The 13,447-nt window shown below is 43.8% G+C and overlaps 1 protein-coding gene across 1 annotated transcript in view; it reads left to right on the forward strand.

Moving 5' to 3' along the window:
• The window catches only part of CHPF (chondroitin polymerizing factor), a 42,166-nt gene extending 38,560 nt beyond the window's left edge, over positions 1–3,606 (forward strand). Inside the window, exon 4 of the mRNA XM_040439268.1 lies at positions 554–3,606. Within this exon, the coding sequence (XP_040295202.1) occupies positions 554–1,813 (1,260 nt within the window). The 3' untranslated portion in view covers positions 1,814–3,606. The remainder of the gene's footprint in view (positions 1–553) is intronic.
• Positions 3,607–13,447: the final 9,841 nt, after the last annotated feature.

The following is a 13,447-nucleotide window of genomic DNA, read 5'->3' on the forward strand; positions in this document are numbered from 1 at the left end:
TTTTTTCTTGTTGGCAGGTGACCCTTTTATTTGGTGGGGACCCTAAGAGCTGTACCATCTGTTCAATATCATGATCATAGCCCAGAATGGTTTGGACTCGCATGATATAAATTACACATATAGGAAATAAAGATGTGTTTAGAATTATAATTTATTATTCAGTAATTGCCTGTAAATTTTATAAATTACGGTACTGCAGCAAGTTTGGCAGGTAGCCATAATCATGGCAATTACATACATGACATCTCACACCTGCAACTCCATGTATTGCAGTAGTCTGCATATTTTAGTTTCTGCCTTCATCATATAATTCTAGGAATCTGTGATGGCGATCAGTCGTGTAATCTCTGATCTGGAGATTTTCAACCTTTTGTATTTATAGATTCCAATCATGTTTTATATTCCATAGTGCCCCCTGGTGTCAGACTGTGGGTATGACCATATCTATTTCTCACTCGTATGATGCAGTCGTGCCTCTTGCTAATTGCCATGTGTTTGCTTTGTGAGTGTTATTCAGGCTCAGTAGTGCCTCATGCCTCTCTTCTGTTCACAGCGCGAGGTGCAGAACATAAGCAGCCTGACAGTAGAGGGAGAGCAGTCTGCCACGTGGCCTCTAGGAATCAACCCTCCATTCAAGCCCAGGACACGCTTCGAAGTCCTGAAGTGGGATTACTTCACTGAAGACCAGACCTTCTCTTGTATTGACGACGCTCCAAAGTGTGAGCTGATCGGGGCCGACCTTGCCGACGTGACCGATGTCATCAGCACAGCCATTGACGAGTTAAACCGCAAATACCAGCCGGTGTTGCACGTGCGTAAACAGCAGCTCCTGAATGGCTACCGGCGTTTTGACCCAACGCGAGGCATGGAATACACGTTGGATCTCCAGTTGGAGCTGGTGACTCAGAAGGGTCACAGCCGCTCCATTACAAAGAGGGTCCATCTGGTCCGTCCGCTTAGCGAGGTAGAGATCATCCCCATGCCGTATGTGACTGAAGCCAGCCGCATCAACATTATCCTACCCCTGACGGCGCAGGACCGGGAGCACGCTGCACGCTTCCTCCAGGCCTTCGCAGACATCCAAGGCAATGAAAACTCTCTGCTTACCCTGCTCTTCATCTACGACCCCTTCCAAGCTCAGCAGGTCAGCCAAAATGACATCTTCGTCCAAGTCAAGAGCCAGATCTCAGAGTACGAACGCAAGCACCACAACATCAAGATCCCCTGGATCAGTGTGAAGACCGATGCTCCTTCTCAGATCCGCCTCATGGACATCATCTCCAAGAAGCACCCGGTGGACACCCTGTTTTTCCTGGCAGGTGTCGGCAGCCACGTCGGCATGGAATTCCTCAACCGTTGCCGCATGAACACCATCAACAACTGGCAGGTCTTCTTCCCCATTCACTTTCAGGGTTACAGCCCCGAGGTGTCTGAGCACGGCCAACAGTCTCCTTCGGGAACTCTAGAACTCGTACGGGACGCAGGCCGCTTTGACAGGGATGTCTTTGAGGAAGCTTGTTTCTACAACGCCGACTACATGGCGGCCAGGACAAAAATGACTGCCGATGCTCAAGAGAACGAGGAAATCTTGGAGATGATAGATATTTATGAGATGTTTATTCGCTACTCTGGGCTCCATGTTTTCCGGGCTGTGGAGCCGGCCCTCCTCCAGCCATACCGTACAAGAGCTTGTAACCCGCGTCTCAGCGAGGAAATCTACCACCGGTGCGTGCAGAGCAATCTGGAAGGACTGGGCTCTCGCTCCCAGCTGGCCATGCTGTTATTCGAGCAGGAACAGGGGAACAGCACCTGACCACAATGTTAAGGGCCATGCCTCAGACCGAGTGCGGTCATGGGGCGATCGAGACCCTCAGACTGTTGTAACCTTTCCAGGACACTGAAACAGGTGCCAGGAACCAAGCCTTGGCGGCACCTCCCATAATTGCAGGTCACGGTCTACAGCCTTGGCGATTAGACTGACATACAAACTGACGTGTGGTTGGACGCGAGGGGGCCTCCCCCTTCAATAATGGACCTCTGTGTTTTGTGCTCTCTGCACCCACTTTGCCATCACTGCTGCTTCTACTACCTGCTTGGAAACTGAAGGACTCATTACCCAGCGGTACGAGCACCCGTCTTTTTAGAAACTCCCGAAAAAGAACACTTGAATACAAAAAAAAAAAAAAATATACAAAAAATTGTCCTATCTTTGTGAACCCTTTAATTTATGTCTGTGGTCTGTTGGTTTTATAATATTTTTACTTTGGACTCTCAGAAGGCTTTCACGTTGTCCTGTCCCATTGGGCGTTTTTTTTTTTTTTTCATTTTTATTAAATCCAAATGGTCCGTTCTCTTTGGCCCATCCCCCGCACACCATTCACTCTGTACTGTGTAGATGTGTGTGTGATTCTCCTCTTGCTCAGTCAGCCATGAAAGTTGGTGTGTCTGCAGAAAAAGCTGCACGGTGTCATCTGAGGGCTAACACTCCACCCCAAATGGCGTTTTGCATCTTTGTGTTTAACGTTTTCAAGATCTCTGCTTGCTGTCAGTGAATGAAACCATTCTTGCTTACATCCAGAGACTGCACGCCTGTCCTGATTTCGTCCGGGTGCCGCACAGTTTCAGCAAATAAAGCTATTTACTCTAATACTTTCTGAAAACTGAAGAACAGAGACCATCTCTGCTTGCTGTCATTCTATCAGAGCTTTCATTCTTCCACGGGATATAAATCTGTCCTGGTCATGTGACAGACACACAGGGGCACGCCCCCATTCTTGTTCGGGTATGTTCACATGGAGGTTTTTATCACATGGATTCGGAATATGTTCAGAAATCCACACGGAATTCACTTAAAATCCGTCTCCCATGGCTTCCAAATCGGCGTGTCCCTTTCAGTTATCGGAACGGTTATGTAATGAGCCGTGCACCCAATCATGTAACCCCCTGAAAGTAAATCTTGAAGGTTCATGTTAATTGACAGCAAGCAGAGATCTTTAAAACCATAGCAAATTGATACAGAAAGTGTATAGCAAACGGTTATGTCATTCTACAAGGCATAATAGTTGCATGTAATTCCCTTTTTCAGTGTATCATTCACTGACTGCAAACAGTGATCTTAAAAGGGCACAAAGTCTATTAGAAATCTGCAGTGTTTGTTGAGATTTTTTTTGTTTTTGTATTTTTTGCATCAAACAGAAAAATCCTATAAAAAAAAGCTCTGATTTGATGTTTTTTATTTGAATATCGGAGGGAATTGCTGCTGCACGGAAGTTCCACTGAAGCCAATGAGGAGCTGTTTGTGGCAGCCTGTACCCCGAGACTGGTACATCAGACTATTTCCTGCTCTAAACCAGAGCTTCCCCTTTAAGACCCGGTGACTACACTCCTGCATTTCTAGAACTTGAACGTTGTAGCTCTGTACTGATTTCGCACTGGGGACAGATGAGGCGCGGGGCAGCGATCATTCCGAAGACTTTATAGATTTCTTTATAGACACCCCAGGCTCCTCCTTGAAAGCAATCATTTTTATATTATAAATCTATTTAATATTTGGGGGGTTTGTCATTGATTTTAAATATTACTACTTTAATAAAAATGCAACAAAAATCTTGTGTTTTTTTTTTTTTTTTTGTTGTGCTGCTGTGGAAGGGCACTGTGTTGAATTGGTCTCCTTCCCCCTCTGGCAGCTGACAATACAGTCCTTTCTTTGTCATCTCCGCTATCTTGCCATGGTTCTGCTCCTTGACAGGCAAGCAGAAAGTTTTCTTTTGGCTTCCCTGCAGTGAAATGAGGGTGGACAAGCCCACCGCTATATACAGTGTGAGCAACAGGTGGCGCTATACCGTGTTTTATGGGACTAAAAATAATGACTGTCGTAGTAATCATTCTTTCCACAGTGTATGTGCTCTCACTAGCCAAGCATCAGGCTCCTTACACCCTACTTAGACATGTCAGAGTTTGTATCCAGCAGAAAAGTCTGGGGGAAAAAGTGATAGACTGTAATGCAGGACCTGTGGGGGCGGGGCATGACACAGGGAGGCTCCCTCTCCCCTCCCACAGCCAGACATTCCAAGAGAGGCTGCAGCTGCATCCCCCTCTGCCCCCCTTTTATTTACTTATTCTAGACAAATCTGAGAACTGAGGAACTTTGCAAACTTTCCAGAGAAAGTGGGGAAAGTGAGAAGATATTTCCAACTTTCTTAATATGCTGCCCATATTATGGACTAATACACGGAGTCTATGTAGGGTGGAGAAAGTTGCCCCTTGTCCTGGTTCCTGTCCCTAGGACCCCACGGGCCTCCTTTTCATTTCCCAGTGAGGACGTCGTAGCTGTGGACAGGAGGGAAGGATCTTCAGCCGCTGATTATCGGACATCTGCTTGTCCCTTCCAGGCAAGGACGTTCCACTAAATCTTCCCATCAGTAAATGAACTGATTTAGCCCAATCCGCCCGGATTATCTGTATCTGATGCTTATTAACAGGCGGCCGTGACGCAACTCGAGGGGCTGGATTTATAATTTCAGCTTTGCTTTCAGGTCAGTAGCAGAAGTCTGTTGGAGTCCGATGTAACCCGAGATTCTGTTTGTCTCACCATAAGCTGCTTTAGTCTTTCACCATGCTTTACACTGCAGCTCAGCTTGTTTATACTGGCTGCTGTGTGCATGCACAAGCTCTGTTGGCACATGAAAAGCTGACAGCCATCACAGCAAAGACAGTGGTTGTTAAGTACGAAACCAACAGTAACTGCTGCACCTAGACTGGGAGTAACCCACTGAGGGCCCCACAGCCGCATATTGCACTGGATGTGATGCAAAAGTAGGGGAGAGGCATAAGTTGGGTTCCTTGGTGCAGTGATGTCATCGTCCCAGAGCGGTCCTGCTTTGGGCGATGTCCTCCGTTATTTATTTCGGGGGCATCACTAGGGGCCCCTCTTCACATTCTTTGGTAATATCCGGGCTCATGTATGGTTCCCCATACTCCCTGAGCTCTTGGTTATACTGCATAGTGTAGGGGGCGTATTCTGTATACTTAAAGGATGGATAAGAAGGTCCATTATAAAGGTGGTCCAAGTAACATAACCCAAATCGCAACGGGATTCCATATTAATTATTAAATGGCACGGCTCACATTTAGTGCGTATTGGATATTGGAGGGTTCACTATCAATTTGGGTCACCCAATCCCAATCTTCCAAAAATGAATATATAAATATATAGGCACTCCTCCTTCTGGTATGTATGTATTAACATCAAACAAATTGTATCACCAATTGTGTATTACAACACAAATAATAGTAATACAAATATAAAAAGAAACATGAAAAAAAACCAAACCTGTAGTGATTCATTATTATTCATAATCCATTATTCCACATAATTAGACAGTCATAAAATAACAAATAACTCTCCAAGCAGTAATTCATATAATGCGTTTTGTTTTAATTTTTGAATGAAAAAATAAACATATCTATATCAAATGACAGATGAAAATGTCCCAAAAGTTTATTAAAAAAATAAAAATTTCCCACAAACCTGATCGAAACTTGATCTTTATAAACATAATTATTAGTAGATCTTCATGATTATATATTAGATAGTTCAGATATGGGAATTAGTGAATTCAGAGTCTTTGGAGCGAAATAATATAACGAGTCACTCGATAGAGTGGAGCTTCATTCATATCGATTCGTTACTTAATAATGACGTCCATAGATGCAAATACTGCAGACACTGCTTAAAGGGGTATTCCCATCTCGGTGATCATAGTTTAAGTTAATAAATATATCCCATTGAGCATTTTTGTAAATCTATCTTATTAGAAATTTCCAAGCGTTCCCCCTAAAATTTGTTGCCTCCTACCTCATTGTATATGTTTGGTATCCTATGGATACGGCCACCTCTTGGCTGCCGCATCCATGGGCTGCACTTGCACGGAAGAACTAGCTCCATCCAGTGCCCGGCCTCTCCATGTCATCGCGAACGAGCGCGGCGCGGGGTGGCCTTGCATGCGCTGATATTTATTCCTTAGTGCCACGGCCAAAACAGAGCCGCGCGTGCGCCGCTCAATTTTAGCAGCGGCACAAAAGAATATATATCTGCGCATGCGCGACTGACGAAACTACAGAGGCGCGTAAGGACGTGCCGAAGAAGGACCGGAGGCAAGTTCAAAAGAGGATGAGTATTATTTTTAAAGCACTATATGCACCACCAAATCCACCAACGATATAACAATATATGATAATAAAGGGAATCAACAGCAATTGGGGAACTCCATTATGGAATATAGGAACATAGGGGGAAGACAAATATGGAGTGGATAGAACAAAGGGTCCACATTTAGGGAATAGGAGGACATTGTACATTTGAGCGGCACATGGAAAAGCAGGCTGCTGATGACTCATACAGTCCACATGAACGAGCACGCAAGGACTGAGGTCTCAGAGTGATGTCATAAGGAGGCGTGGCCGGCCTTCACTCAAACTGCCTAAGCCCGCCCAGCCTAAGCCGCAGGAAGTGAACGGCAGAGCTGGCTGCAGGTGAGGATGAAATAGCAAGATGGGAATACCCCTTTATATTGAATGTAAAAGATTCCAACAGCAACGTATTATAGCGCTTACTTTCTGAACCACAAATAGAGGTATCCAGGGCTGTGCACTTACCCCTACCTTTAGGTGTCCTCTTTAGAAGCACTTGTAAGTGGTATAAATGGCGCCCGGCGTTCTCCTATGAGTACACGTGTGAGCAGATGGGTGGTACTTAGTATCTTTCCCCTACTGCTCACCAGGTGGATAGCTGCAGCGCTCAATACGTAGATTGCGTTGAGGGTAGAAGTATCTTTCATAAGATGAAACTGTCGACATGCCAACAAAATATATATCACACAGTGACATACATAGCCAGACGTGTTTTTCGGAGCTCCTTCCTCAGTGGCTGTACAGTATCTCACAAAACTGAGTCCACCCCTCAGATTTTTGTCAATATGTTATCATATCTTTTCATGGGACAACGCTGAAGATCTGACACTTTGATACAATGTAGAGTAGTCCGTGTACGGCTTGTATAACGGTGTAAATTTGTTGTGCCCTTAAAATAACTCCACACACAGCCATTAATGTCCAAACCGCTGGCAACAAACGTGAGTACACCCCTAAGTAAAAATGGCCACATTGTACCCAATTAGTCAGTCATTTTCCCTCCCCGGTGTCATGTGACTCATTAGTGTTATAAGGTCTCAGGTGTGAATGGGGAGCAGGTGTGTTACATTTGGGGTTATCACTCTCACACTGGTCACTGGAGGTTCAACATGGCTCCTCATGGCAAATAACTCTCTGAGGATCTGAATAAAAGAATTGTTGCTCTACAATTAGGCATTCTCAACCTGCGGCCCTCCAGCTGTTGCAAAACTACAACTCCCAGCATGCCTGAACAGCATACAGCGGGGCATTGTGGGAGCTGTAGTTTTACAACAGCTGGAGGGCCGCAGGTTGAGCATGCCTGAGTCTACATAAAGATGGCCGAGGCTATAAGAAGATCGCCAACACCCTGAAACTGAGCTGCAGCGTGGTGGCCAAGACCATACAGCGTTTTAACAAGACAGGTTCCACTCAGAACAGGCCTCGCCATGGTCGACCGAAGAAGTTGAGTGCACGTTCTTGGCGTCATATACAGAGGTTGTTGTATCAAAATACTGTAGACATATGAGTGCTGCCAGCATTGCTGCAGAAGTTACGGGGGAGGGGTCCGCCTGTCAGTTCTCAGACCATAAGCCGCACACTGCATCAAATTAGTCTGCATGGCTGTCGTCCCAGAAGGAAACCTCTTCTGAAGATGATGCACAAGAAAGCCTGCAAACAGTTTGCTGAACAGGACATGGATTACTGGAACCATGTCCTGTTGTCTGATGAGAGGAAAAAAAGAGACAATGCAGCAGCACTCTGCAAATCAGACAAAGTACAACAATGCTTACAAAAATTATGGTGCTAATACTACGCTTATATATAAAAGCGAGATGCTTGGACAATGCATTTTGTACAAAACCATCTAAGCCCGTCTGCCGAACGTCAAGGCGATCTCTGTTAGACGGGTCCTAACACTAAATACTACCTGTTATGCGCCATAATGACCGCCATAAAATTCAGGGAGTGTTGGACCCACATGCATGTTGGATCCACTCTGCCTTTTTCCATTTTTTGTGCCAAAATGGCCTTCATTACAAGGGATGCAGGTACCAACATGCATGCTGAGCCCTAGCCAGCTTCCAATGAATGTAGTGAGAGCAGGCTACAGCTGCTTCTATACACGATAGAGGGAGTTGAATACATATTGACACATAACTATTTTTCATTTAATGAGGAATTCTATGTGCAAAGAAAAGGAACTGCCATGGGTACCAGATTCGCCCCTAGTTATGGCCCAATGGGAAGCCACTACCATCAGACCGATATTAGGGGCGGGTCTGGTACTATGGCGAAGGTACATAGATGATGTAATATTTATATGGCAGGATACAGCCACAGCATTATCATCCTTCTTGGAAGAAATAAATGAAAATAATTGGAACCTCAAATTTACCTCCACTACTAGTGTGGCAAACATACAATTCCTAGATCTCAACATCACAGTGGAAGATAATAAACTTATATGTAACACATATCAAAAAGCAGTGACTAAAAACAGTTACATATTATACACAAGCTGCCATTTACCTAGATGGCTGACTAATGTGCCAAAAAGCCAGTTTAGAAGGATAAAACGTAATTGTACTCAAGAATCACAATTTGAGATGGAAGCAGAGACACTAAAACAACAATTTATGGAAAAACAATATCCTATTCATCTGTTGGAGGGATCATTGGAGGAAGTTAGAGTAATGAGGAGGGAGGACTTTTTTGTCCCCAGGCAGAAAGAAACAACAGAAGACACATTGAGAATTATTTTACCTTTCCATGCACAATACAAAGGCATGGAGAGAGTGATTAAGAAATATTGGCATCATCTGCTTGGGGATAAGATAGTTGGACCCTTATTAAATACCATACCTCAAATATCATACACTAAGGTCCCCAATTTAGGTCTCAAAGTTGCCCCATCAGTGAAAAAGAAAAATTGTATTACACGAGAGAAACAAAACTGGTTGTCTTTTAGTGGTTTTTACAGATGTGGACGATGTTCCAACTGTAAAATCACTAACTTCCCCAAAAAAAACTTCTAAAGCCCAGTCGACACAAAATTCGTTCTCAATGGATATCAAAGAAGGATTGACATGTGACTCAACGAGTGTTATTTTTTTAAAGGGTTTCTGTCACCCCACAAAACTCATATTTTTTTTTTTTGGATAGTTAGATTCCTTATAGCGCGATATAGGAGAATATAATAGTCTTACTTACTTTCATGCGGCCGATTCTTTAGAAAACGAAGTTTTATAATATGCAAATCAGGGCTCTACCAGCAAGTAGGGCGTCTACTTGCTGGTAGCCGCAGCAGAAATCCGCCCCCTCCTCTTGTTGATTGACAGGGCCAGCCGTGATCTCCTCCTTCGGCCGGCCCTGTCAGTATTTCAAAAATCGCGCGCCTCTGGTCATTCGGCGCAGGCGCTCTGAGATGAGGAGGCTCGTCTCCTCAGCACTCCCTCAGTGCGCCTGCGCCGATGACGTCTTCTCTTTCGGTGATGTCATCGGCGCAGGCGCACTGAGGAGACGAGCCTCATCTCAGAGCGCCTGCGCCGAATAAACAGAGGCGCACGATTTTTGAAATACTGACAGGGCCGGCCGGAGGAGGAGATCACGGCTGGCCCTGTCAATCAACAAGAGGAGGGGGCGGATTTCTGCTGCGGCTACCAGCAAGTAGACGCCCTACTTGCTGGTAGAGCCCTGATTTGCATATTATAAAACTTCGTTTTCTAAAGAATCGGCCGCATGAAAGTAAGTAAGACTATTATATTCTCCTATATCGCGCTATAAGGAATCTAACTATCCAAAAAAAAATATATGAGTTTTGTGGGGTGACAGAAACCCTTTAATTGAATGTCCGTGCCATAAACAGTACATTGGCAGGACAAAACGAACGTTGAAAAAGAGAGTGTCAGAGCATGTCGCAAACATTAAGAAGCGATATGAACTACATTCATTATCAAAACATTATAAAGATCATCATGCCAGTGATCCATCCAGCCTAAAATATATGGCATTAGAAAAAGTTAAATATACATGGAGAGGAGGCAATCATATCCTCCAGATGTCCAGGATGGAATCTAAGAGGATATTTGAGTTCAACACCCTATTACCAAAAGGTCTAAATGCAGACATGGAACTATTCGCGTTCCTATAAAACGGGGCGTTTGGCCTGGTGGGACAGAGACATCTGTGTCAGGCTGTTTACCAGCACCCAGATCTCTCTTTCCCGTCAGCTCAGCGCCCCCTTACATCTATATCGATATATTGAGACAAGTTATTGAAACCGAAAAAGTGCCGACACCATATTCAATATTGTTCTATAGTATAAGGATGTAGATAATATACAAAATATTTATAACAGCTATGTATGCATATTGACACATGAGTCCTATCTCGTTCCTGAATTTTGTATGTGTACAACGAATTAACTTTATATTCTTAACCTCATCAATGTATCCAGTTTTATGATATGATCCATTTTAACTTAATTCCGGAAAAAAACGCATTGAAAACGCATAAAAACCGCACATGCGTTTTTTTCGGATTTTATATATTTTAAGTTCCATATATGCACCAAAGTGAAATACACCGCATGATATGCAAAATTGAATGATAAATCTGTTAATATAAAGAATGTGGTGAATTAGTTACAAGAAAAGAATCTGTTTTAATATCTGGATTTGACTTCCTGGTCTTCAAGATGTCCCTCACTGGTTCAACCCATGTCCCAACCCATATTCGTTAATTATGGACACTATATAAAACAGGACATTACCCCTCCACTGTCAAGCCACTGAGGAAGGGGTCTCTTTACCCCGAAACGCGTTTGGTGAATGACAGTGAGGGACTACTAGGAAGAAGCACTTACAATCATATATCTACACGATTATGGAATAAGCTATCTACGCTAAAGAAGTTTGAAAACCCCGCCTGGAATCACAGATCACCTGACCGCCCAGTAAACCACGTGGGACGCCACACAGGTCCTGGAAGGTCAAAGCGGTAATATCAAGCGGCACCGCTACAACGAATGTCCAGGAGCGTGGGGAACTTCATATACAGATCTTATCCACAGGTCCTTGCAGCTCACAACAGAGCACTTCATCTGAAAACTTGGTGCACAAGCGGACCAGCTACAGGAGCGGTAAAGTACCGTCTATAATGTGGATTTACTAATAACTGAGATTCATTATTACAACCGTTTCTGGACTATAGTACTTGCAGCTATTTGACAACAGTAATAGCTCCTGGAAGCGCTCCAGTGTCATTGGAAAATAGTTCCTCAGGGACTCATAGCGCTACTGAATTATAGGTCTAGTGCTAATGACCTCCTAGTGCGGTATTATTTATAATTTTTAATTGCTTTTAATGAAATGTTTTATATGTAATATTGTAGTGTGTTAATTTTTAAGCCTATAAAATTTATGTGGATACCCATCCATCATGTGTTTGCCTAATATTGAGTGACAACCCCTATCCAAACTTTATATCTACTTCTCTATATCAGCATTTGGGAGTGCTGAGGGGTAGTGCACCATTCCAGAAGTGGTACAGTGAGAGAGACACCATTTATTTTCCAAGGCTACAGCTTTATACTGAAAGTAATTAAAATCAGCCTATGGGGCAGACAGGCTAATCAGGAGTGCACGACTCGCTGGAGTGCCACATCTCCAGCATTGTAAATCTGCAAAAAAAGGGGGTTAGTCAGCACCTCCCAGTGCGCAGGTGCACGCCGCCATGGCAAAGACCTAGAGGAAAAATGCAAGCATCTCTCTTTTATAAATAAGCGTAGTATTAGCACCATAATTTTTGTAAGCATTGTTGTACTTTGTCTGATTTGCAGAGTGCTGCTGCATTGTCTCTTTTTTTCCTCTAGGTCTTTGCCATGGCAGCGTGCACCTGCGCACTGGGAGGTGCTGACTAACCCCCTTTTTTGCAGTGGTCTGATGAGACCAACATAAACTTGTTTGGTTCAGATGGTGTCCAACCAGGTGAGGAGCATAAAGACCAGTGTGTCCTGCCTACAGTCAAGCATGGTGGCGGGGTATCATGGTTGTGAGGAGATACAGATCATTGAGGGAGCCATGAATGGCAACATGTACTGTGACCTACTGAAGCAGAGCATGGTCCCCTCTCTTTAGAAACTAGGCCGCAGGACAGTATTCCAACATGATAACCACCCCAATCACCTCCAAGACGACCACTGCCGTGCTAAAGAAACTGAGGGTAAAGGTGCTGGACTGGCCGAGCATGTCTCCAGACCTAAACCCTACTGAGCATCTGTGGGGCATCCTCAAACAGAAGGTGGAGGAGCGCAAGGTCTCTAACATCCACCAGCTCCGTGATGTCGTTATGGAGGAGTGGAAGAGGAATCCAATGACAACCTGTAAAACTCCAGTGAACTCCATGCCCAAGAGAGTTAAGGCAGTGCTGGAAAATAATGGTGGCCACACAAAATATTGACACTTTGGGCACAATTTGCCCATTTTCACTTAGGGGTGTACTCACTTTTGTTGCCAGCGGTTTGGACATTAATGGATGTGTGTGGAGTTATTTTGAGGGCACAACAAATTTACACCGTTATACAAGCCGTACACTGACTACTTTACATTGTATCAAAGGGTCATATCTTCAGTGTTGTCCCAGGAAAAGATATAATAAAATAGGGGTGGACTCACTTTTGTGAGATACTGTATGTCATGTGAATTACCTTGCTGATTTATATTGTTTCATAATTACTCAAAGTCTGGACTGGAATCCTTTGCCAATAGGTTCACAAAAAAAAAAAAAAACGTAAATGGATCAGATCTTCTACTTAATATTCCCACATTTATCTCTTTTTCATTTTTTTCTGTATCGATCATGTTTAAAATCATATAGTTAAAATATATAGGAAAAATGTAGTTTATTTTTTTTACATTTTTTTTTTATATATGCGATTCTGATGAGTTTTTTCTTTACACATGCGTTTTATTATTCCCGGAGGAACGAGCCTGGAGCGCCGAAATGCGTCTGGTATTGTATGTCTCTACGAGATATATATATATATATTGTTGGCATGTCGACAGTTTCATCTAATGAAAGATACTTCAATCTACGTATTGAGCGCTGCAGCTATCCACCTGGTGAGCAGTAGGAGAAAGAAAGGAAAGATACTAAGTACCACCCATCTGCTCACACGTGTACTCATAGGAGAACGCCGGGCGCCATTTATACCACTTACAAGTGCTTCTAAAGAGGACACCTAAAGGTAGGGGTAAGTGCACAGCCCCGGATA

This window comes from Bufo bufo, chromosome 7 (genome assembly GCF_905171765.1).
Source record: "Bufo bufo chromosome 7, aBufBuf1.1, whole genome shotgun sequence".
Lineage (NCBI taxonomy): Eukaryota > Metazoa > Chordata > Amphibia > Anura > Bufonidae > Bufo > Bufo bufo.